The sequence below is a fragment of the Lepidochelys olivacea genome (genome assembly GCF_965140295.1).
Source record: "Lepidochelys olivacea isolate rLepOli2 genome assembly, chromosome: 15".
Lineage (NCBI taxonomy): Eukaryota > Metazoa > Chordata > Testudines > Cheloniidae > Lepidochelys > Lepidochelys olivacea.
This window is the reverse complement of record NC_140425.1, coordinates 8,663,874-8,688,100: the sequence shown is the minus strand read 5'-3', so window position 1 is coordinate 8,688,100 and position 24,227 is coordinate 8,663,874. Positions and strand designations below refer to the sequence as shown.

Here is a 24,227-nt window from a genome sequence, read left to right as displayed (position 1 = left end):
TGAGCACCCACAACTCCAGCTGAAGCAGACCAGAGCCACAGCAAAAAAACTTCCTGATTAAGTTGGCAAGAGTAAATGGGACAAATGCCCACTTTTGCCAAAAAAGGCAGGACAGCCAGGACAGGGCTTAAAAAAAGGACTGTTCCGGCCAAAACGGGATGTATAGTCACCCTACTTCTAACCCTAGGGTTCTCTGACGATCAGATCAAGGTGTCTCAAGGTGGATGCCCAAAATCAGTGGACATTGATTTGAGGTGACAAAGTGGCAAAGTCCCAGGTGCTGTGATCTAGCAGAGGGGATATAGGGATGTTTCAGTGCTGAAAGTTCCCAGGTGCTGTGATCTTGCAGAGGGGATGCAGGCGTGTCTCAGTGCTGGGGGTTCCCGGATGCTGTAACGTAGTGTAAGTTCTCTTTCTCTTGACTTTTCATCAAATCATGAAGTCAATTATATTGCATCCATCCAAACCTGCCTTGTGTAAGGAGAAATGCTCCAACCAGATGACAGCCCTGAACAGATCGTAACTAACCAGGGTCCAAGCATCAGGTGTCTTGGTCCACTTGCCAGCCAAAGCATCCACTTGTAACTAACCAGCAGTTCAGTGTTCCAAAAACTTCAACAAAAGCCGCATTTCACCCATCTTTTCTATTCTGTCTCTCCTCCACCTTGTCTGGTAAAAACTGGATAAGGAAGTGAGAGTAAAATTAACGTTCTCCTTTCCATCAAAGGTTGCTCTAAACATAAACTCTAATATTTTGACTACAAAAGGAGGGAGACTTTGATCAGGTCTAAGTTTGTTTTGCATAATCACTCCATCATAATTTCAATATACAAGCTTGTTTTGAATGTATTACTCTTTCTTGTGTTCAATCAATATACTTTCAATTTGAACAAATGCTTTCGGCTGTTTAATAAGTAACCAAATAAAACCAGAGCCCTGTTTAAAATAAACACAAACCTGCCTATTACTATTTAATGGTGGAAAGTCAAAAAGTTTATAAACACCTTTAACTCTTTGGGCCGTCCAAATCACTATCCAGACAACAGGTCCTTACTGTGCTTCCATCTAGTCTTTTGAAACAGGTCTAGATCTAAATGCACTGACAAGCGGGTAATGAGCAGCAGCAGGATCCACATGGACAGTTGGTCTGTGGCAGGCTAGTGCAGTGTAGAGTCACACCCCAGCTTGCTTTGAACTAATTCTTTGTGTATGCAAGCCCTTTAAATTCATTTTCTCTGTATTGTGGGCTGCCATGGTTCAGCCTTAGAATCACAGAATATCAGGGTTGGAAGGGACCTCAGGAGGTCATCTAGTCCAACCCCCTGCTCAAAGCAGGACCAATCCCCAATTAAATCATCCCAGTTAGGGCTTTGTCAAGCCTGACCTTAAAAACCACAAAGGAAGGAGATTCCACCACCTCCCTAGGTAACGCATTCCAGTGAAAAAGTTTTTCTTAATATCCAGCCTAACTCCTGGTGAACTCCTGGCTCTAACTGCATGAAGAATAGCATTACATGGTTTTAGAATGCTAATGGATTTTACCTCGGAATAGAAGGAAGTGTATCTCCTGCATATCTCAGTGCTGAGCAGGAATGCTGGTTGGGAATCTTTCCATAATTTTTTTTTTTAAATGCCAGTTCATTGAAACCAAAACTCTTTGTGGGAAAGGGTCAGTGCTGAAATTCTACTTTAAAAATGTTTGGAGTTGGGAATTTAGAAATTGTCAAAACTTCTTGTTTTGACATTTTCAAAAGGAAAAATCTGGATTCAAATGAACTTTTTGTTTAGAAATTAAAGTTAATTTTTAGTACATAGATGTGTTTTTAAAACCTCTTGAAATTGACAAAACATTTCAATTGATCTGCGCTGGTTTTTGTTTATTTTTTTTGATTGGTGAAAATTTTCAAGATTTTGGCTTTTCATCACCGTTCAGGATGGGAATTTGCTAAATCTCACCAAAGATGCCACAGTATGGCTTTGTGTGCCTGGTATGGGAATTCCTCAAGTCATTCTCAGGCTCATTGCCTAGTGGACAGAGCACCGGACTGAGACTCAGGAGACTTGTGTTCAATTCCTGGCTCTGCCACTGGCAAGCTGGGTGACCTTGGGCAAGTCACTTCCCCTCAGTTTCCCCATCCATAAAATACGGATAATGATGCTGACCTTCATAGTAAAGCACTTTGACGTCTACTGATGCAAAGTGCTGTATAAGAGGGAGGTATTATTATTATTTTACCTCTCCACCTGCTCTAATACTATGGGAATTCTGCAACATACACTTTATCTGGCCAGAAAATTCAAAATACCAATGATCCCAGCGGGCTCTTTGCCCCCATCCCCAGATTTCTGCCTTCCATTTAGCACAGAGGTTTTTAAACTGTGGGGGCACATACAGGACCATCCCTAGCAGGACCCAGGACATAGGCACCGAGCCCCCCCAGCTCTGCCCAGGCCCGCCCCCACTCCACCATTTCCCCCAAGGCCCCACCCCAACCCTGCTTCTTCCCACCCCGTCTCTTCCCCGCCCAGTTCTGCCCCCTCCCCCAAGTGCACTGCGCCCTCAGCCCTCTCCCCGACACCGCGAAACATCTGATCTGTGGCAGGCAGTAGGCGCTGAGAGGGAGGGGGAGGTGTTAATCAGCAGGGCCCACTGGTGGGCAGGAGGCGCTGTGGGGAGGGGCAGGTTCTGATAGGGGGGCTCCTCATTGCCTGCCCACCCGCCTGCCGCTCACCTCCTTGTTTCCCGCCTCATGATTTTATGGAAGCTTGAGGTCCCCCAAAGTGCGGGGCCCAGGGCGGTTGCCCCAATTCGCCGTACCCAAGGGACGGCTCTGGGCACATGCACAGCAGTCATGCCTCTCTGCACCTGGAGCTACAGGCTCATTTACAGCCCAGTGGCCACCTGTTCCAGGCAATCCGCTGATCTCCAAGCACGTGTTTCAGTCCTGAGTCACTATTTGCTGTGCCTAGCGCTGACCCCCCCACCCTGCTCTGCAGAGGAGAAACCGATGGCTGTGAATTTATTCATGCCCTTAGCTGGGGCTGGATTGGAAATGGAGACAGGACTCTGAGGTCCTGCCTGTGTGGAAATAGGGCAGCAGATGGGCCCCTGCATTACACCCGGGAGGGCAGCAGCATTTGTATGTCCCACTGCTGGGAGAGCTGGGAACACAGACAGGCCACAGCAGGACCTGCTGAATCAGGTGCACTGGTGGTGTTTGAACTGCAGCGTTCAAAAGACAGCTGGGTTCTTCCTCCTGCCCCCCTCCCAAAGAGAAGCTACATCTAACCTCACACAAGGCTTCCTATTCCCCTCCAGCCCCACCGCTCTCTGCCCCCGCAGCCATCCACCCGCAGCTCTGTCTTCTTCTCCGGCCACCCCAGCCATTACCAGCTGCCAGCAGGGCTGAGCCCACTCCAGCAGCTCCTCTGTGCAACCAGCAGCTGTTCTCAGGCCCCTTGGAGGGAAAGTGCTCATCCATCTAGCCATCCAAGCCCAATCCCTAGCAGCACAGCCCCTGCATGTAGGCCATGGATTGAAAAGAGCCAGACCCCTCCCCATGAGGTGGGCTCTGCTTGCCAGGCTGGGCTCTTTCCAGCCCCCCATGAGCAACCAACCAACAACCCCCCGGCCCACACCCACCATCCTCTCCGAGCTGCCGTAGGCCATTAGCAGGCCCCCACATCTGTGGCAGAGCTGGGAATTGAACCCCTCCCTGCTAGCTGCTGTGGGGCAAAAGAGAGCGGGCAGAGGGAGAATGACAGACATGCAAGCCATGCTCTGGCTGCTGAGTGTGGGGGGGACAGCAGGAAGTAGCAGGACAGAACAACACTCCTGCAGCAGTTGAGAACGCTATCTTCCTCGCCCTGATTGTTTCCATGGTTTGACTCGCTCATCTCTGATTCCATTCCATCCCTCTGCAGCCTCCTCTTGCCGCCAGAGGTTCATTCTCTCTGGATGTTCGGCCCTTGCTTTCCACAAGTCAGGGTGCCGCTGTGAGCAATTATCATGAGCGCTAATGGATTATGGCTGCTCAGCCTAGCCGTATGTAACCCAAGCCATGCATGGGCATAAAGGACACTCTGCTTAACAGTCTCCCGAGAACTTGCTGTCCAAGAACGCACACTGTTTCAGGTAGTATGGCTGGACCGGTGATAAGGCCACAGAGCCAGGAAAGCTGAGAGCACAGGTACAAGATATTTCTCCCCTTTACAGCCGCCTTCTCATTTGGTACCAGTCCCATGGCCCAGCAGCATCCAGCTCAGAAACTGGAGGCCACCGCTGGTTCTGGTCTGGCTGTGAACGGGATGAGGGAAGAGATGTGAGGAGCTGGAGAGGAAAGAGTTCTAGGTTGGGCAGAATTAACCATGCTTGTCGGCTGGGCCTCCCCCTCCCAGCAGCTAAGCCACGCGTCCTCGTTCCCAAGACATACTATTTACGGGAGCGCCCACAATGAACTCGGTGCTTTCCCGACGTTCCAGGACAGGCGGGCCGTGCCTGAGAGCTCCCAACCCAAGGATCATAGAATCACAGAATAATGGCGCTAGAAGTCCGGGGAAGGGGACCACCAACCAGGCAATGTATCCACAAGCCAGTGCAGGCAGAGGCTGGGGTCAGACTAGGTGGAGGTAGCTTGGCAGTCAGTGGAGTTATGCCGATTTACACCAGCTGAGGAGCTACCTCTGTGTCTTTATGAGGGCCTTGGCTATGGACAGGGCAAGGCCTTGCAGATGAGCAAGTGTCGAATAAGTGAGGGTGGGACCTCCCTTTGGCCACTGTTCGTTAGGGGTGGGGAGAGCCAGTCCACAGACTCCTGAGAGGAGGGGTTTCATGCTGGTAGCCCGGCACACTGAAGTTCTCTGCTTGCACTCAGAGCAGCTACAGATGCAGTGCTTCCCTCATTCTGCCCCTGGAAAGTGCCTCAAACCTGCCCTGGAAATGCAGGAGTAATAAGACAATTCAGGCTTTAGGCTCATTTATTTCTTAGCCTCTCTGCTGGGACTCACAGTGAATGCCCACTCTGTGGTGGGTCTGTGATGCAAATAAATTGGTTAGTCTCTAAGGTGCCACAAGTCCTCCTTTTCTTTTTGCGAATACAGACTAACACGGCTGCTACTCTGAATACTACAACTCACACTTCAGGTGTGGATGTACAGACCCTTTGAGGATCTCAAAGCGCATCACAAAGGTGACCAAGCATCACGAACCCCAGCGTACAGCTGGGGAAACCAAGGCACAGCTCCCAAAGTGCCTTGCCCGAGGTCACAGAATCAGGACTAGAAACCAGCTCGGACTCCCAGGTCCCCGCCCTGACCACTAGCTCACCCTCCCTCCTACCAGGAGCTGGACCGATGCCGCCAGCTCAGCGCCTGTCGCGTAGCCCCTGAGCAGGCAGGATGGGGCGTGACTTGGTCCCCACCAACCTGGGCCAAAGAGTTTCACAGCGTCTCGGGCCCATAGGGACCATTCGAGCATCCAGTCTGAGCTCCGGCGTGCTGCGGGCGGTTCCGTCTCACCCGGGCCCCCGTGTGGAGCCCAGCAACCGGGGTTAGGCAAAAGCTCTTCACCCTTGGGAGATGAGAACCAAAGCCGGGCGAGAAGGGGCAGGGGAAGGGGCGGGGCCGGGGAAGGGGCCGGGCGAGAAGGGGCCGGGGCGGGGGCGGGGGCCGGGCGAGAAGGGGCCGGGGCCGGGGAAGGGGCGGGGGCCGGGCGAGAAGGGGCCGGGGCCGGGCGGGCAGAGGAGGAGGGCACCAAAGGCCGGCTGGGAAGAGGAGACACGCCTTCGCTGGGTTTCCCCGGAAATGCCCCCGCGTGCGCGGGGCTGACTCCGGCCACGGCGGCTGCCCGCGGCTCCAGGCGCTGGACGGGCCAAGGGGCGTTTCTGGGGAGGGACCTGAGCAGAGACACACCCAAGCGCAGCACGGCGAGTCACGGCGGTGACGCATGCGCCGCTGCCCGCGGGCCCCAAGCCTGGGCGGAGACTCCAAGCCGGTGTGAGCAGGCCCGGACTGAGCCCGCTCCCGCCCCGTAGCTCGGGGCTGCAATCTCCCCCGTCCGCCAGCGCCCGCTGCTGACCGCACCTCGGCACTGCGCCCACAGGAGGAGAAGGTCCCAGCTTCGCGCATGCGCATTAGCTACACGAAGGGGGGGACCGACCCTCCCCCGCCCCTTCCCGTAAAGTTTCTCCGTCCTTTGGCCTCCTCGCACGTGCGTGCCGTGCTGCCGTTGGGGAAATCACGTGACTCGCTGCGGGCAAGATGGCGGCGGCCAGCGGGCGGCGTGAGCAGTTCTGAGCGCGGGGGGCTCCGTCTCTGAGTGGGGAACAGGCGGGCCCAGGGCCCCTCCCCGCCATGTCGCGTCTCATCGTGAAGAACCTGCCGAGCGGGGTGAGTCCGGGCCGGGGGAATGGGGGTGATCCGCCTGGGGGGTCCCGCCGTGGGGTCCCCACTTGGGGGGATGGGTATAGTCCTGGGGGGGTTCCCCACTTGGGGGGGGGGAGGCGGGGGAATGCGCACACCTTGATTACCATGCACATTGTAGGGAGAGTGGTCACTTTGGATGAGCTATTACCAGCAGGAGAGTGAGTTTGTGTGTGTGGTTTTTGGAGGGGGGTGAGGGGGTGAGAGAACCTGGATTTGTGCAGGAAATGGCCCAACTTGAATATCATGCACATTGTGTAGAGAGTGGTCACTTTGGATGGGCTATCACCAGCAGGAGAGTGTGTTTGTGTGTGGGGGGGTGGAGGGTGAGAGAACCTGGATTTGTGCAGGAAATGGCCCACCTTGAATATCATGCACATTGTGAAGAGAGTGGTCACTTTGGATGGGCTATCACCAGCAGGAGAGTGAATTTGTGTGGGGGGGTGGAGGGTGAGAAAACCTGGATTTGTGCTGGAAATGGCCCAACTTGATGATCACTTTAGATAAGCTATTACCAGCAGGACAGTGGGGTGTGAGGAGGTATTGTCTCATGATCTCTGCGTGTATATAAAGTCTGCTGCAGTATCCACAGTATGCATCCGATGAAGTGAGCTGTAGCTCACGAAAGCTCATGCTCAAATAAATGTGTTAGTCTCTAAGGTGCTACAAGTACCCCTTTTCTTTTTGTGAATACAGACTAACACGGCTGTTACTCTGAAACCTGAGCTCTGGTGGGAAGTCCCCTCTTGGGGTAGGTGGGGGAATGGGCATAGCCTGGGGGTGGAGAGTCGGGGGCAAAGGTAAATCTGGGAGGAGGGACTGGGGGAGGAGGAAGGATGGCTATAGACCAAGGAGGAGGTGAACTGGGGGGAAAGGTGTTGCCGGCACAGAGTGCCTGTGGCAAGCAATAGTTGGGTTTGTTGCCCAACTGCGTCGCGTCAATGACCACAACGGGGTGGAGAAGCAGAGAGATTTATTTGAAGTTTTAGATAGGGCACAGGGAGACTGAACTGTTTTAAATTCTGCAGCCCTGCATGCAGATTTCAGTATACATTTTATATCTTTGCCTACTTTACTACACAAGCTTATGCAACCAATTACCTGTTGCCCTGTACAATACCATAGCCAATTAGCTAAAGCAGCCAGTTGTGTTTTTCCTCAGTAGCGTTGCCCGAGCCTTGCCTTATTTGGTTCTATTTGTTACTGTCTTTTGCTAAACATTTCTGCCTTATTTATACGTTTTCCAGGCGGAAGCTGGCCTTGGCTAGCAAGCCATGTGCAAACCTGTCTGTTTGTGTGCTAGCTTCCTCATGGTTTTGCAGGGTCACAGAAAGTTTAAGGAGCGGAGGGGCTTCAGTTTGCCTGGGCCTAGAGCAAGGGGGCTTCATTGACACTCGTGGTCTTCCACCCTCCCGAGTTACCTAGAGTAGTGCCCAATGTCACCAACAACTCCCTTCTTTGAGAACACTTAACAAGCTTGCAACAACTCAACTCAACAACTGAAGTTTTTTTATATTTTAAGGACAATAAGTGATTAAGTGCTGAGGAGTTAGAATTCTTAACAAGAGGATATAATGGGGTTTTTGTGGCGCGGGAGGCACATATTTTGTATATGTGTGTTTTACAACAAGCAAGAGGAGAATGATAATACACAACACGGCACCTGTGACCAGGAGACGAATAATGCCTTCCCCCAGGTTGGGCAGCCATTCCCAGAGTGAGTCAAAAATAGTGGGCTTTTTTTTTAGGGCTTTTTACTGGTTAAGAGCCTGTTTGGCTGACAGGATGTGCTTGTTAATATCCTGTGACTTTTTTGGGACATATGTACAGCATTTATTTCCAATTAGGGCACACACCCCGCCCTGTGCAGCCAAAAGGTAATTTAGGGCCTGGCGGTTTTGCAGGGACAACAACCGGAGTTGATAAAGTTTCGTGTTGAGGCTTTTCGTTATGGCCAAGGTATTATTGGCTAACTTGGTGAGGAATAGAGAGAGCTGGCAATAGAGCTTGGCCAATTTACCCACCCCATATGCTGGGAGAAGGATTATACCGAATTTATTTTTTTTACTAATGGGTTCAAAGGTGGCATACAGGGACCGCTGATGCCGGGGACAGCCCGATGGGAGGTGGGCCATGACCCGAAGGGGAGGGGTAAGGTGTCCCAAATAACAGTTTTTGTGCCAACGGTGGGGTAGCCATTTATAGGCTGAGTTACCACAGACATAAAAAGACTGTTCATTGGCTGCCTTGCCATTGTGGCCCCATTTGTCGGCTGCGGCTTTTAAGGGGGTATAATATTGAAGCCCTTCGCCTTGTCTTGGCCAGCACTATTACATAGAGGAATAGTGGTATTCGTGGACGGGGACAAATAATACTGACAGGTACTATTACTAGCAAACCAGGTATGGTTAACAGTGGCTTCCTGGCGATAACAAAGGAGGCCCATGGGGACGGAGCGTAGCTGGATGGGTTTGGGGGCATGGGTCGCATTTCAGTAGGGTTTCCAGGGATTAGTGTTGCTGCTAAACTTGGCCTCTTTAGTACAGTTTTCTGTTAAGGTGGGCCGCGTTTGCAACCGAGTGGCGTTTGCTTTTATCCACCCATCACAGAGGTCTGACCGGTTGGGGGCAGTTGCCCTCCAAGGGAAGCTGGCCACATGGTAGGGGAATCTGGGAACATATCCAGCAGTTGGATAGATTAAATTTACGGGCAAAGGCGATTTTGAGGCCTTATAGGTATTTACATTGAAATTAACGTTTTTTATTTATCTTTTTTTTAGAGCGAGAGATATGGGGAATACTAGGCAAATGACACCCACTATGAGAGACCTCATGGTGTATATGCCCTTGTAGCCCCCCCACCCCCTCCCCGTGCTTATGTTTTTTTAAACAATAATTTGAGTTCAAGATTGTTGGAGGGTGATGTGGTGATGGGCTGGATGGTTCACCGTTCCGCTGGGGGAGGAGTAGGCACTGCCTTCAGGCGAGAGTGATGGATTCAGTTTTTGTGTCCCTTTGCCGCCGTGTGGGAAACCAGCAGGACGGTGTGGGGTCCCTTTCACTTTTTTTGGAGAGGCTTGTCCTTTCAGGTACGAACAAGCACAGAGTTACCTGGCTGCAAGGAGTGGACGGGGGCATTTAATGGAAGAGGCTGGGAGTCTTTGGTATACCTGTGGAGAGAAGAGAGAACAGCAGACAGAGAGCACATATGCTGAGACAAAAAACCACACCCCATTTTCCACTTTCCTGCCAGAACTGGTTCTCCATTTATAGGCCATGCCCTTTTAAACATAATTTTAAAGGGACTAAGCCCTAATTTACCCTTTGGGAGAGCGCAGACGTGGAGCAGGACAAGGGGCAGAGCATCGGGCCATCGCAGGGAGGCTTTTTGGCACACTTTTGAGAGGTGTTGCTTAAGGGTTTGATTGGTACGCTTCACTACACCACTGGCCTGCGGTTTCCATGGCGTGTGGAGTTTCCAGGGGATCTGTAAGGCATCTGAGATGTTTTGAACGATTTTTGATGTGAAGTGCGTTCCATTGTTAGATTTTTTTCCGTTGGGGGAGTCCGAAGCGGGGAATAATTTTCCGAACAAACTTGAGGGCCACTGTTTTGGCGGTGCAATTACGGCATGGGAAGGCTTTAGGCCATCCGCTGAATTGATTCACCGAGACGAGGAGATATTTGAACCCTTGAGTTTGGGGAAACTCAGTAAAATCTATTTGCCACTCCAGTTCGGGGCCTGGATTCCAAGGTAGCTGGTGTTACTGGATGTCCTGGCCGAGGGTTATTTTTTGGCAGACTAAACAGTCAGCTTGTATCTGGGTAGCCAGGGGTCGGAGTCCTGAAGTCAAGAAGTATTTTTCCATTAGCTGGATAAGGGCCTCCCTGCCAGCATGAGTGGTTTGGTGTAGCTGCTGCAGTACTGGCCGGATTAGACCCTTCGGTAGGAGGATTTTTCCTTCCGGGGAATGAAGCTATCCCTCTTTTTTCTGAAGTCCGAGTTTGTTAGCTAGTTTTCTCTCTTCCCCAGAGTACTGAGGGGTTGGAAGCTTCCCCACTGATGGGATAAGGGTATGCATGTGGGCATTCTTAGCTTCCGGTGGAGTCAAGGTGGTGGCATGCTTGGCTTCTCTGTTCTCCCTGGCATTGCCCCTGGCCACGTCTTGATTTTTCCTTTGATGAGCTTTACAGTGTACCACCGCTACTTTTGAGGGGAGTTGTATGGCTTTTAGGAGCTGGAGAATTTGGGGCCTGTACTTTACTGGGGAGCCGTGGGCCGTTAGCATTCCCCTTTGCTTCCACAGGCCAGAATCGGCATGTAGCACCCCAAAGGCACACTTTAAGTCGGTAAAAATGTTGACCCGCTTTCTCTTTGACAGTTTGAGCGCATGGGTTAGGGCTACCAGCTCAGCCAGCTGGGCAGAGGTCCCGGTGGACAACCCCTTGGCCTCTACGGTATCATGGAGGGTTACGACAGCCTAACACGCCCTCCTTTGCCCATTTATGACAATGCTGCTACCATTTGTGTACCACTTAAAATCCGCATTTGGGAGCAGCTGATTTTTTAAGTCCTGGCGGCTGGAGTATTGGGCATTTATGATTTCTAAACAGTTGTGTTTCTGTTTCTCTGTTTCTGGCAAGAGGGTGGCTGGGTTGAGGGTGGGGCAAGGCTGCAGGGTGACCTCAGGGTTCTTTAACAGCTTAGCCTGATACCGAGCTATCCGAGCCTGGGTGAGCCAGAGACCACCCTTGGTATTCAGCAGGGCTTGGACCATATAGTAATATGGCAGGCGACCAGCTTGGCTTAACAGTGAAATCCTAGCGGATCTTAAGCATAAAAAAGAAGCTTACAAGAAGTGGAAGGTTGGACATATGACCAGGGAAGAGTATAAAAATATTGCTCGGGCATGTAGGAATGAAATTAGGAGGGCCAAATCGCACCTGGAGCTGAGGCCAGTGAGAGATGTTAAGAGTAACAAGAAGGGTTTCTTCAGGTATGTTGGCAACAAGAAGAAAGCCAAGGAAAGTGTGGGTCCCTTAATTAATGAGGGAGGCAACCTAGTGACAGAGGATGTGGAAAAAGCGAATGTACTCAATGCTTTTTTTGACTCTGTCTTCACGAACAAGGTCAGCTCCCAGACTGCTGCGCTGGGCATCACAACATGGGGAATAGATGGCCAGCCCTCTGTGGAGAAAGAGGTGGTTAGGGACTATTTAGAAAAGCTGGACGTGCACAAGTCCATGGGGCCGGACGAGTTGCATCCGAGAGTGCTAAAGGAACTGGCGGCTGTGATTGCAGAGCCATTGGCCATTATCTTTGAAAACTCGTGGCAAACGGGGGAAGTCCCGGATGACTGGAAAAAGGCTAATGTAGTGCCAATCTTTAAAAAAGGGAAGAAGGAGGATCCTGGGAACTACAGGCCAGTCAGCCTCACTTCAGTCCCTGGAAAAATCATGGAGCAGGTCCTCAAAGAATCAATCCTGAAGCACTTACATGAGAGGAAAGTGATCAGGAACAGCCAGCATGGATTCACCAAAGGAAGGTCATGCCTGACTAATCTAATCGCCTTTTATGATGAGATTACTGGTTCTGTGGATGAAGGGAAAGCAGTGGATGTATTGTATCTTGACTTTAGCAAAGCTTTTGACACGGTCTCCCACAGTATTCTTGTCAGCAAGTTAAAGAAGTACGGGCTGGATGAATGCACTATAAGGTGGGTAGAAAGTTGGCTAGATTGTCGGGCTCAACGGGTAGTGATCAATGGCTCCATGTCTAGTTGGCAACCGGTGTCAAGTGGAGTGCCCCAGGGGTCGGTCCTGGGGCCGGTTTTGTTCAATATCTTCATAAATGATCTGGAGGATGGTGTGGATTGCACTCTCAGCAAATTTGCGGATGATACTAAACTAGGAGGAGTGGTAGATATGCTGGAGGGGAGGGATAGGATACAGAGGGACCTAGACAAATCGGAGGATTGGGCCAAAAGAAATCTGATGAGGTTCAATAAGGATAAGTGCAGGGTCCTGCACTTAGGACGGAAGAACCCAATGCACAGCTACAGACTAGGGACCGAATGGCTAGGCAGCAGTTCTGTGGAAAAGGACCTAGGGGTGACAGTGGACGAGAAGCTGGATATGAGTCAGCAGTGTGCCCTTGTTGCCAAGAAGGCCAATGGCATTTTGGGATGTATAAGTAGGGGCATAGCAAACAGATTGAGGGACATGATCGTCCCCCTCTATTCGACATTGGTGAGGCCTCATCTGGAGTACTGTGTCCAGTTTTGGGCCCCACACTACAAGAAGGATCTGGTTAAATTGGAAAGAGTCCAGCGAAGGGCAACAAAAATGATTAGGGGTCTGGAACACATGACTTATGAGGAGAGGCTGAGGGAACTGGGATTGTTTAGTCTGCGGAAGAGAAGAATGAGGGGGGATTTGATAGCTGCTTTCAACTACCTGAGAGGTGGTTCCAGAGAGGATGGTTCTAGACTATTCTCAGTGGTGGAAGAGGACAGGACAAGGAGTAATGGTCTCAAGTTGCAGTGGGGGAGGTTTAGGTTGGATATTAGGAAAAACTTTTTCACTAGGAGGGTGGTGAAACACTGGAATGCGTTGCCTAGGGAGGTGGTGGAATCTCCTTCCTTAGAAGTTTTTAAGGTCAGGCTTGACAAAGCCCTGGCTGGGATGATTTAATTGGGGATGGGTCCTGCTTTTGAGCAGGGGGTTGGACTAGATGACCTCCTGAGGTCCCTTCCAACCCTGATATTCTATGATTCTATATGGGGAGTATATATTTGCATAACCCCTTCCAGTGTTAGCTTTTTGGCTTTCTCGAGTACTAGGGCAGTAGCCGCGACTGCCCGTAAACATGCCGGCCAACCCTTTGCAACCTGATTCAGTTGTTTAGAAAAATAAGCCACGGAACGTTTTTAGGTCCCCAACAACTGGGTTAGGACTCCCAGGGCCACCCCTTTTTGTTTACGTATATACAATTGAAATGGCTTAGAGAGATCCGGCAGACCCAGGTCTGGAGCTTTCATTACCTTTTTTTTTTAAAGATTCTAAATGCCTTGTTGGCTTTTGGGGACCAGTGAAAGGGATCATGATCCGTTCCCTTGACACAGTTATATAATGGTTTAGCCCATAGTTTAAACTCTGGGATCCAGATCCTGCAAAAGCCCTCCATACCCAGAAAAGCCCTGAGCCGTTTACGAGTGCTTGGGGTAGGGATTTGACATATAGCTTTCTTTTTTTGTTTGAAAGCTGGCGCTCCCCTTGCCGTTTGTGAAACCCTAGGTACCGTACTTTTGGGAGGACGATTTGAGCCTTACTCCATGCAACCCTATATCCTTGGAGCCCAATATGGTTCAGGAGGCTTATGGTGGCTTCAAGGCAGGGAGAGAGGCCCACAGTGGCAAGTAACAAATTGTCTACATATTGCAGAAGGAGGGCCTTTCCCTTATTGTCCCACTTCTTTAGGTCCCTGGCCAAAGCCTGGCCGAAGAGGGTGGGGGAATTTTTAAATCCCTGGGCCAACACTGTCCAGCAAAGTTGCTTTTTAACCCTTTTTTGGTCCTTCCACTTGAAGGAGAAGATTTCCTGAGAGGGGGTGTCAACTGGAATGGTAAAGAAAGCGTCTTTTAGATTGAGGACCAAAATATGGGTATACGGTCCCCCTGTAGAAGCCAGTAGTGTATACAGCTTCGGGACAAGGGGGTGCAGAGTTTTAACCCGTTTATTTACCGCCCTTAGGTCCTGTACCAATTGATATGTGCCATTAGGCTTTTGTACGGGCAGAATGGGAGTGTTCCAGGCTGACTGGCATTTTTGCAGGATGCCGTACGTTAGGAACCGATTTATAGTCTTCTGCAGACCTTTTCTGGCTTTCCTTTTGATTGGATACTGCTTGATTTGCACTGGGCCCTTCCCTCGCATGAGCTGAACATTGACGGGGGTTCGGTGGGTGGCCTTTCCTGGGACCCCTGCTGCCCACACTAAGGGGTACACGTGGTCTTCCCACTGGCTTCATTTTGGGGCTTGTAGAGCTGAGGATTCAACTGCAAGGGACATGATTCATGCATTCTCGGGGGGTAAGGTAAGGGTTATTTCGTCCTCAGTAAAATGCAGGGTGGCGCGTAGGCGACAGAGCAGATCCCGTCCCAGCAGAGGCGTTGGGCAGTCAGGGAGGTATACCAGCTTGTGAGAGAGAGTTCTGTTTCCCAAAGCGCATTTCGCTGGGGCATACACTGGGCACGTGGTGCCTCTGCCCGTGGCGCCCACCACGGTAAGGGAATCTGCCACAGGCAACTGAAGGGGTCGGTTCACGGCAGTCCATGCCGCTTCAGAGTCCACTAAAAAATCAATATTCGAGCTTTCCACCCGCATTTTTACTCGGGGTTCTGGGGGCAGGGCGGTGCGTCTCCCCTGACACCCCTATTTCTGCTCCCCTGCCGCCATCATGGGGGCACGCTCCCTTTCAGGGCACTCATTTTTTCAGTGTTTCTTTTTCCGGCATAAGGCTCACTGGTTGCGACCCAGAAGTCTCTCCTGCGGGCCCGGACGTTCTCGTCCTCTGTTCCTTCCTCCCCGTCCACTCTTAACATCCCGGGGTCTTCCCTTTGTGCCAGCCTGCACTGCTGCTACCAGTATTTTACATTGCCTTTTTTTTTTTCTTTTTTAGACTGTAAGCTTGGTTTGCAGTTTTTAAAATCTGTGCCATAGTCAGGCCCATTGGGGTTTGTGTTAGTATTCTGCCGAATGGCATCCCGAATGCGCTGTAAAAGGGCAACCGGACTTCCCTTTGGTTCCTGTGTTATTTTATACGGTTTTGCCCAATTGTTGTGTCGGACAGCCGAGTGTCGGAGTCCATGCAAAAGTAACTCCTTATAGGAGGTGAGATGGGTCATGAGTATGGGGTCATTCGGGTTTCACCTGGGATCTGCTGGGGGACCGCGTCCTCGGCAGTGGGGACATTATTTGGTTCCCTTTTGTGTCTCTGCCATGCCTCCTCCCTTGCCTTAGCTGTAACTTGATCTTGCTCTACCTTAGACAACAAGGTTTTCAGGAGGGTATTAAAGTTGTCCCAATCCGGCTTGTGACTATTGAGGCACCCCTCGAAAACTGAAATAAACCAGCTTGGGTTCGTTGAGAATTCCCCAGCCTGTGTTTTAAAAGCTGCTACGTCTACTGGATTGAATGGCACATGGGTGTCAACTTGCATGGTGGTGGCCTGGCGTCCGTCTGCCCCTGGGTGAGCCACAACGGTCTCGGTAATCAAAGGATAGAGTCCCACCGAGGGGGCAATCTCTGTAACCCAAGGCATTCTACCCTTATAAGGTGGGGGTGTGGGGGCCGAAGGGGATACTGAATCTGCCATTACAACATTGGGGGGGTTCTGGGGGCTAACATTAGCTACTACCGGTCCTGTTGGAGTCAAATTACATCTCTGTAGAACATCTGTTCTATCTCTTAAAGCCATAAACGCCTGCGCATACAGATGTTTATTCCATTTACCCATTTGCTGACAAAACAGAACTAATTGGAGGATCGTATTATAATTGACTGATCCTCCCGGTGGCCACCGTTCCTGGTCCTCTAGCCGAAATTGAGGACAGGCTACTGTACAAAACCTTTTTAATTTGCTTTTTGTTATTGGATTCGATCCAAACACTTTTCAGTTTGCTAGAATGCATTCTAGGGGCGTGCACTGTGCCCTGCCTGTAGTACTCTGTCCCTGTCCCATATTCCCGGACGACACTGGGCGTCCCCAGGTCTTAACAGAGAAAGTCCAGACCACTGGACTGTTCCTACCTTTTTCAAGGGACTGGTTTCCCACCGTTGCCTGCAGTTGCTTCTCCACTATAGGGGCGCATTGCACCGTTGTGCCCTCCGAGGTCGAGCAAATCGCGTCTCCTCTGAGGCCTCCCGATGAACACACCGGTGCGTGCTGGGCGTCGGTTGTCGCCGCAGTCCGTCGACCACCAGGAGGGGTCCAGGCAAGGCTGAATAGCAGCCTCGAGCCCCACGTTGGGCTCCAAGAACTGTTGCCAGCACAGGGTGCCCGAGGCAAGCAACAGTTGGGTTCGTTGCCCGGTGTGCGTCGCACCAATGACCACAATGGGGTGGAGAAGCGGAGAGATTTATCTGAAGCTTTAGATAGGGCGCAGGGAGACTGAACTGTTTCAAGTCCTGCAGCCCCGCATGCAGATTTCAGTATACATTTTATATCTTTGCCTACTTTACTACACAAGCTTATGCAACCAATTACCTGTTGCCCTGTACAGTACTGTAGCCAATTAGCTAAAGCAGCCAGTTGTGTTTTTCCTCAGTAGCGTTGCCCGAGCCTTGCCTTATTTGGTTCTATTTGTTACTATTTTTTGCTAAACATTCCTGCCTTATTTATACGTTTTCCAGGCCGAAGCTGGCCTTGGCTAGCAAGCCATGTGCAAACCTGTCTGTGTGCTAGCTTCCTCATGGTTTTGCAGGGTCACAGAAAGTTTAAGGAGCGGAGGGGCTTCAGTTTGCCTGGGCCTAGAGCAAGGGGGCTTCACTGACACTCGTGGTCTTCCACCCTCCCGAGTTACCTAGAGTAGTGCCCAGTGTCACCAACAACTGGGTGAGCATAGCCTTGCGTGGTGGCCCTATGTGCAGAGGAGGGTAGGATGTAGCCCTGGGGACGAGAGGTGAAGCGAGGGAAGGGTTCAACATGGGGAGGGATGGTTAGGGTCCAGGGGGGAGTAGAGGTAAACTGGGGGGTGCACTTGGCGAGGAGGAGGAGGGAAGATTACAGTCGGAGGGGTCCCATGTGGTGCGGCGTGGGCTAAAGCCTTGGCGGTGGGGCGGGGAGGGAGAGGCCAGTGTGGGGAGATATCCCATATTGGAGAAGGGCAAGGAGGGTTTGGGGCCAGGTTTAAGGTGAGTTCTTTGGGAGTAGGGCTGGAGGGACAAAGGCTAGGGGGTGCCCCTAAGTTGCAGGACTAGGGGGCACAATTTGGGGATTGCTCTGCTTTTTTGTTATGAAGGGTCTCACTCTCACTGACCATTATGCTAGGAACCTAACCCTGGTCAAGGGGGAGCTTACTTCTTAGGCTGAGTTATGGAAGTCATGTAGGGGTTGCTGTTTGTTCTGAATCAGTGACATACTTGTGCTTTACAAGGCACCAGATACCGAGCCCCTGCTCTGAAGATCTTGCAGGCTGACAGACAGATATAGAGACAACAGGACTGGCTTGCAAACTGAGAGGGAATTTGACTGTTATCAACATAACCTGTGCTTCAGTATTAGGGCGATAAGGGCTACAGCAGTGGTGCCCTAAACATTGTGTTTCTGAGGCACCATAAAGATGAAGTCCTTGTGTAATTCAACTGTGAGCTTTTCAGTGCAAAGACTTGTCTATAAACCACCTACCACCCTTTTGATGTGCTATAAATAATTTGCCTCCCTGGTGCCTGTCCTCTTTTTACAGATGAAGGAGGATCGCTTCCGGAAGCTGTTTGCAGCCTTTGGCACGCTGACTGATTGCAGCCTGAAATTCACCAAGGATGGCAAGTTCCGCAAGTTTGGATTTATCGGCTTTAAGTCCGAAGATGAAGCCAAAATGGCAATGAATCATTTCAACAAGAGTTTCATAGACATGGCCAGAATAACGGTGAGTTGGTCTTAAAATGAAATGTTTGTTTCTCTCTCTGGGAGAAGTTTGCCACTTGATATTATTTTACTCTTTAGGATGAACTAATTGTATTTGTGTCTGTGCAGAGGAGGAGAGGAGATTCACTAAACCCAGCTGGGTATATATACTTCAGTGGTGGAGCCTCGTTTGTGGGGTGATTATCAGGCATTCCAGTGACTTGTGTTAGTAATTATCCCTGCTGCTGTTCATGGAGCCGGGTTTGAGTCCTAGTCTCTTGCTCCCCCACTGGCAAGGGCTAGGAGTACTGTGGAAGCTACACACTAAGGAAAGAGTCCTTTGCCCAGTGTCCAGCCTGAATAAGCATGCCATGTGCTGGGCAAATATTTGGGAGATAAAATCCTCCCCTTCCTCTGTCCCCATGAGCTGCAGAGCAGCTATGGAGCTGTTGGCCACTTGGGCCCAGTGGCTGGAATATGTTCTCAGGGTCCATACAGGGGTTAGGAACAGGAGGATCTGCCGTGTGGGTACTGCAACATGATCAATATGGCATTCCCCCAGCATCCTATTTCCATGCACTCAGTGGGACCATACCAGTTCTTCTGCGAAGGGAGCCACTGCAGAGGTAGGGCACGATCTGCAGCATTTGATCTTCTTAGTTTTGGTCAGGTTGATGGTAAGAGGAGCAGTCAGATTCAGGTGTGCAATACAAATCGAATTGGTTGTTAGTCTGCTCTATCCTTTGCTCCAGCAGTGCTGTTCCAGTGCTAGGCTGATTTAAAGTCTCAGATCTCTGGGCTGAAGTTGTGTACATGCTTCTTAAAGTTATTTAAGAAATTTACATTTTCTCTTGTTCTACGGAGACAATGCACTGGATGACAGTGGAACAGAACAGCTTGTTTGAGTATGTCCGGAAATAATTAATATAATTACAGACTTCCCTCCACTGAAGGGCCATAAACAGATGGTTCTGAATGGGCCCTTAGCATGGTAGTTTCTAAGCCTTTCTGCTTTAAATGCAACTGAAATAATAAAACGTAGGACCTGTTATAAGGGGCCTCCTTGTTGGTGTCTCTTTTCAGGTAGAGTTCTGTAAATCATTCGGTGACCCATCGAAACCCAGAGCTTGGAGCAAATACTCCCAGAAGCCTTCTGCACCAGAGAAACCCACCGATAAGCCCAAAACAAGTTCAGCTCCCACAGAGACAAAGAAAGTAAGTCATACTCACTTTCCTCAGGTATGCAACATGTACATCAGTAACTTTGTCTGTGGAAGTGCACTCTGATGGCTGCAGCAGGGGGTCTGGAATTCGGGGCTCCTGTGTCCTATTCCTGGTTTACCATTCGCTTGTGATCTTAGTGAGCACTTTCTGCCTTTTTCCCGATCTGTATAATGGGGTTCATGGCTATATCTTAGACAGGCTTTTCTGAACCGTGTATGTTTTCTTCTTTCAGGATAAAAAGAAGAAAAATACAACAGGAAACTTAAAAGAGGTGAGTTGAGAAGAGCAGTGTGTGAGAATTGTCCATTTGAGAAGGGTTTGATATAGAAAGGATGGGGTAGAAATTGCTGAGAACTCTCTGCATTGATTCTGTTCTCGGAGCCAAGACTTCTGGGTTCTATTCCCAACTTGAGCAAGTCACTTGACCTTTCTGTGTCTCCGTTTCCTCATCTGTAAAATAGTGAACTTTGTAGGTTGTCTGTGTTGTGTGCTTAAAGTGCTTTGACATCCTCAGGTTAAAGGTGCTTCATAGAAGGGCAAAATACTTTATATCATTAAGAATTTCACTTGCTGCCTCAGAGTTACTGTCTGCACTTGTGTTTAATTGGTAGTATTTTAATTAGGAAGGAGTGCTTCTTCCAGAGCTGTTGATTCAGGTGAGACAGATGGTTTAACTATATCGTATCCTATAATACTGGATGTAAATTCGTGAATGGAGCGTAATTGTCCACATCTCATGGAGGGGAAATCAGCCCTGGCAGGCGAAAAGCTGACGCCCTCCCCTGAGATCTTACCTGCGAGGAATTACACAGTGACCCTGATCTAAACTTGGCTACTTGCCCCTGTGTCTGTCTTCACTGCTCATGTGTGTGTTTTTTTCCAACAGCTGGAAGGAGATGAGGCATTCAGAGAATTTTTGGTGGTTCATCAAAAACGGACGCAAGTGGCCACATGGGCTAATGACACGTTGGTGGAGGAGCCCAAGACAGGGAAATCAAAGCCGGCGGATGACTATCTGAACTTCGATTCGGATGAGTCAGAGGAGCTCAGCGAAGAGGAGGAGGGCAGGAGCAAATGCCACGAGGAGCAAGAAACCACAGGCACCAAAAGTAAATTTTTCCCTCTGCTCTGTTCATCCTTCTCTTCAGTGGTGTACTGATGTGGGGCCTGATCCTGCGGTGTGCTGAGCAGCTCCTGGAAAATGCTGTGTGCCCTCACATCCCATTGGAAGTGGTGGGAATTGCAGTAGTTCAGCACCTCACAGGATCAAGCCCTATATCCCAAAAGAGGAGATACAAACTGTGCCGTAACTATCGTTTCAGTGTGGGTAACAAAGGCTGAGACCCTCAGTCCCTCTCCAGGGAGCCTGAACAATCTGAACTGCAGACTCCCTGGTTTGTCTGCCCAAGTGAATCTCTCCCATTCCCCATCCACCTGGGATTCTGCAGCCACTCTGTTCTCAACCCTTTAATTAACCCTCTTGCTATGTTCTCCCTAACATTCTTTCTGAAGGAGTGACATTTTTCCTGCTTTGTCTCAGACCCAAAGGCTTTTCAGAAAGTTTGGATAAGGCACTGAGCTGGAAGATGTAAGTTTCCATCTCTGGCTCTGCCAGTGACCTGCAGGGTGTCCTGGGACAAGTCACTTCCCTGTGCTTCATTTTCTCCTCCCCTTTGTCCATGTTGTCTATTTAAATTGTGAGCTCTTTGGGTCAGGGATTGTGCATGCATTCAGTACCTAACACAATATGGCTGGAATTTTGGTCAGAGCCTCTAGGTGCTACTGGAAATCATATAATTGACTGAACTGAACTCTTTTTAGGGGACATGTTTAAGTAACTATTACCGATTGCGGTGTCAGTAGAGAGGGTTTTGGAACAAACCTATACATTAAACAGTAATTAGTCACCAGAGTTCTGAAGAAACTCAAATATGAAATTGCAGAACTACTAACTGTGGTATGTAACCTATCACTTAAATCAGTCTCTGCCAGAGGACTGGAGGATATCTAATGTGATCCCTATTTTTAAAAAAAGCTCCCGAAGCAATCATGGCCATTATAGGCTGGTAAACCTAACTTTAGTACCAGGCAAATTGGTTGAAACTATAGAAAAGAACAGAATGATCAGACACATAGATGAACACATTGTGTTGGGGAAGAGTCAACACAGCTTTTGTACAGGGAAATCATGCCTCACCAATCTGTTAGAATTCTTTGAGGATGTCAACAAACATATGGACAAGGGTAATCCAGTGAGCTTGGGCTTTTAGAAAGCCTTTGACAAGGTTTCTCACCAAAGGCTCTTAAGCAAAATAAGCAGCCCTAGGATAAGAGGGAAGGTCCTCTCATGGATCAGTAACTGGTTAAAAGATAGATAACAAAGTCTAGGAATAAATGCTCAGTTTTCGCGGTGGAGAGATGTAGGTAGCAGGGTTTCCCAAGGATCTGTATTGAGACCAGTGCTGTTCAGCATATTCATAGATCTGGAAAAAAGGATAAACAGATGGCAAAATTTGTAGACAATACAAAATTACTCAAAATAGTTAAGGCAAAAGCTGACTGAGAACAGTTACAAAGTGACCTCACAAAACCGGGTGATTGGACAAGAAAATGGCAAATGAAATTAGATGTTGATAAATGCAAAATAATGCACATTGTAAAATATAATCCTAACTATATACACAAAATGATGAGGCCTAAATTAGCTGTTAACACTCAAGAAAGAGATCGTGGTGTCAAAAAGGCTAACAGAATGTTAGGAACCGTTAGGAAAAAGATTGATATTTTCTGTCTTCTTTTCTTAATGCCACTATATAAAGCCATGATATGCTCACACCTTGAATACTGTTTGCAATTCTGATCACCCCAACTCAAAAAAAGATATATTAGAATTGGAAAAAAGTACAGAGAAGGGCAACAAAAATTATTTGGGGGTGTGGAACAGCTTCCATATGAGGCGAGATTAAAGACTGGGACTGTTCATCTTAGAAAAGAGACAGCTAAGGAGGGATATGATCGAGGTCTTCACAGACATAAATGGAGTGGTGAAAGTGAATAAGGAAGAGTTATTTACCTCTTCACATAACACAAGAACTGGGGATCACCCAGTGATATTAATAGGCAGTGGGTTCAAAACAAACAAGGAAATACTTCTTCACACAACGCAAAGTCAACCTGTGAAACTTGTTATTGGGATGTTGTGAAGGCCAAAAATAGAACTGGGTTCAAAAAAGAATTACTGTATATACTTGTTCATAAGCCAAATAGTTTTGGTAAAAAAGTGACACATCAAAGAGCAGGGGTCGGCTTATAAACAGGTCTACACCAAAATTTGATGATTTTAAACCCTATGAAATAGTTGAATTGAATATCTAATGCATTGTCGTTTTGTTTACCTGGAGCATCTGCAAGCATGGAGCCCTCAGTTCCCTGTGGCTGTGGTTCGCTGCTCCCATTGGCTGGGAACGGCGAACCACGGCCACAGAGAGCTGAGGGACTCTGTGCCTGTGAACGCTCCAGGTAAACAAAACCTCCCAACCCGCCAGCGGCTTACACTGTCGGGCTGGGAGCCAAAGTTTGCCAACCGCTGAAATATAGGGTTGGCTTATGAAAGGGTCATACAGTTTTTACTATTTTTACCTATCCATCTTGGGGGGGGTTGGCTTATAAACGAACGGGCTGATGAACGAGTATATACAGTAGATAAGTTCTTGGAGGATAGGGCTATCGATGGCTATTAGCCAGGATGGTCAGGCATGCAGTCCCATTCCCTGAGGGTCTCTAAGCCTCTGACGGCCAGAACTGGACAACAGGGGATGGATTTCTCAGTTCTGTTCCCTCTGAAGCATCTGGCACTGGCCACTGTTGGAAGATAGGATACTTGGCTAGGTGGACTGGTCTGGCCGTTCTTATGCGCATTTTACAAATACCTGTGTCCCTTCTATTTTTTAAAGATTTCTCTTTGAATCTTGGCAAACTCAGAGGTGGTTAACATTTCAAATATCAAGAGAGGACAAGAATAATAACCCCTAGCTCTTATCTAACGCTTTTCATCAGGAGATCTCAAAGCACTTTACAAAGGAGGCTAATATTGTTAGCCCCATTTTACAGATGGGGAAACTGGAGAAATGTAAGTCTCCAGTGAATCAATGAACAAATGCACATATATCCTGGCTGTGTACCGTGCTTCAGATTTCAGCTGAGAGTCTCGTACTTGTCTGCCTATTGGTCTCCATTTGTAAACCAAACCCCAAAGTCAGCTCCTCTATAGTTGTGCTCACGGCTAGTTCATGCAAAACCACACTTGTATTACTGTAGTTATGGCTCCTTCCCTGCCATCCAATTCCACCTTTGTTCACCTGTCACACCTTGTCCTAAGCTAAGACGAAGTTTTCTGGAGCAGGGCCTGTATTATGCCTGTATAATGCCTAGCATGTCAGTGCCTTGGGTGCAGTTGTGATATGGATAACTAGTAATGAAGAACGCAATAACATGCAGAGTGTGGGTCTCCAGCGTAGCGTGTGTTTCCCTGTCCTTGTGTATTGCTGATCCAACTTTTTAAATAGCAGAGTGTTTTTAGTGCCAGAGAAAGGCCGACAGCCTGGAAAGCCAAAACCTTCTGTTGAGTCCTGTAGGGTGAGCGTTAGCAGAGTAGGATTCTCCCCGACAGTGACTTTGTATGGAAAACCCTCAATGGTAGGAGGGAGACATTCAGATCCATGGCCTGTTTAGTCCCATCTGCTGAGACAGTGTAATGCCAATAGCACTGGTGATTTTTGTGATGGGACCCCTCTCTGCTGGGAATCACCAGACCGTCTAATCAGTATCACCCAGCAGCCGATCAGATAGTAACAGCCTCTCATCCTTACCAGCCGTGGCTGGATTTGATTATCTGACCCGAGAAGAGGAAAGGGGATGGTACTGGGATGGAAAACCTGAGCCATCCTCTGGTACCTCCT

General features: G+C 49.3%; 1 protein-coding gene across 3 annotated transcripts in view; it reads left to right on the top strand.

The window, feature by feature from the left end:
- The first annotated feature begins 5,778 nt into the window (after window positions 1–5,778).
- Window positions 5,779–24,227, top strand: part of RBM19 (RNA binding motif protein 19) — a 143,370-nt gene continuing 124,921 nt past the window's right edge. For 2 of the 3 annotated variants that reach the window (XR_014714219.1, XM_084648802.1), the window contains exons 1-5: window positions 5,779–6,387; window positions 17,885–18,067; window positions 19,129–19,260; window positions 19,502–19,540; window positions 20,156–20,378. Coding sequence is in view for 2 of the 3 variants with exons in the window: in XM_084648802.1 (XP_084504928.1) it covers window positions 6,352–6,387; window positions 17,885–18,067; window positions 19,129–19,260; window positions 19,502–19,540; window positions 20,156–20,378 (613 nt within the window). In the remaining variant the exon portion in view is untranslated. The remainder of the gene's footprint in view (window positions 6,388–17,884; window positions 18,068–19,128; window positions 19,261–19,501; window positions 19,541–20,155; window positions 20,379–24,227) is intronic. The other variant, XM_084648801.1, reaches the window with a different exon arrangement.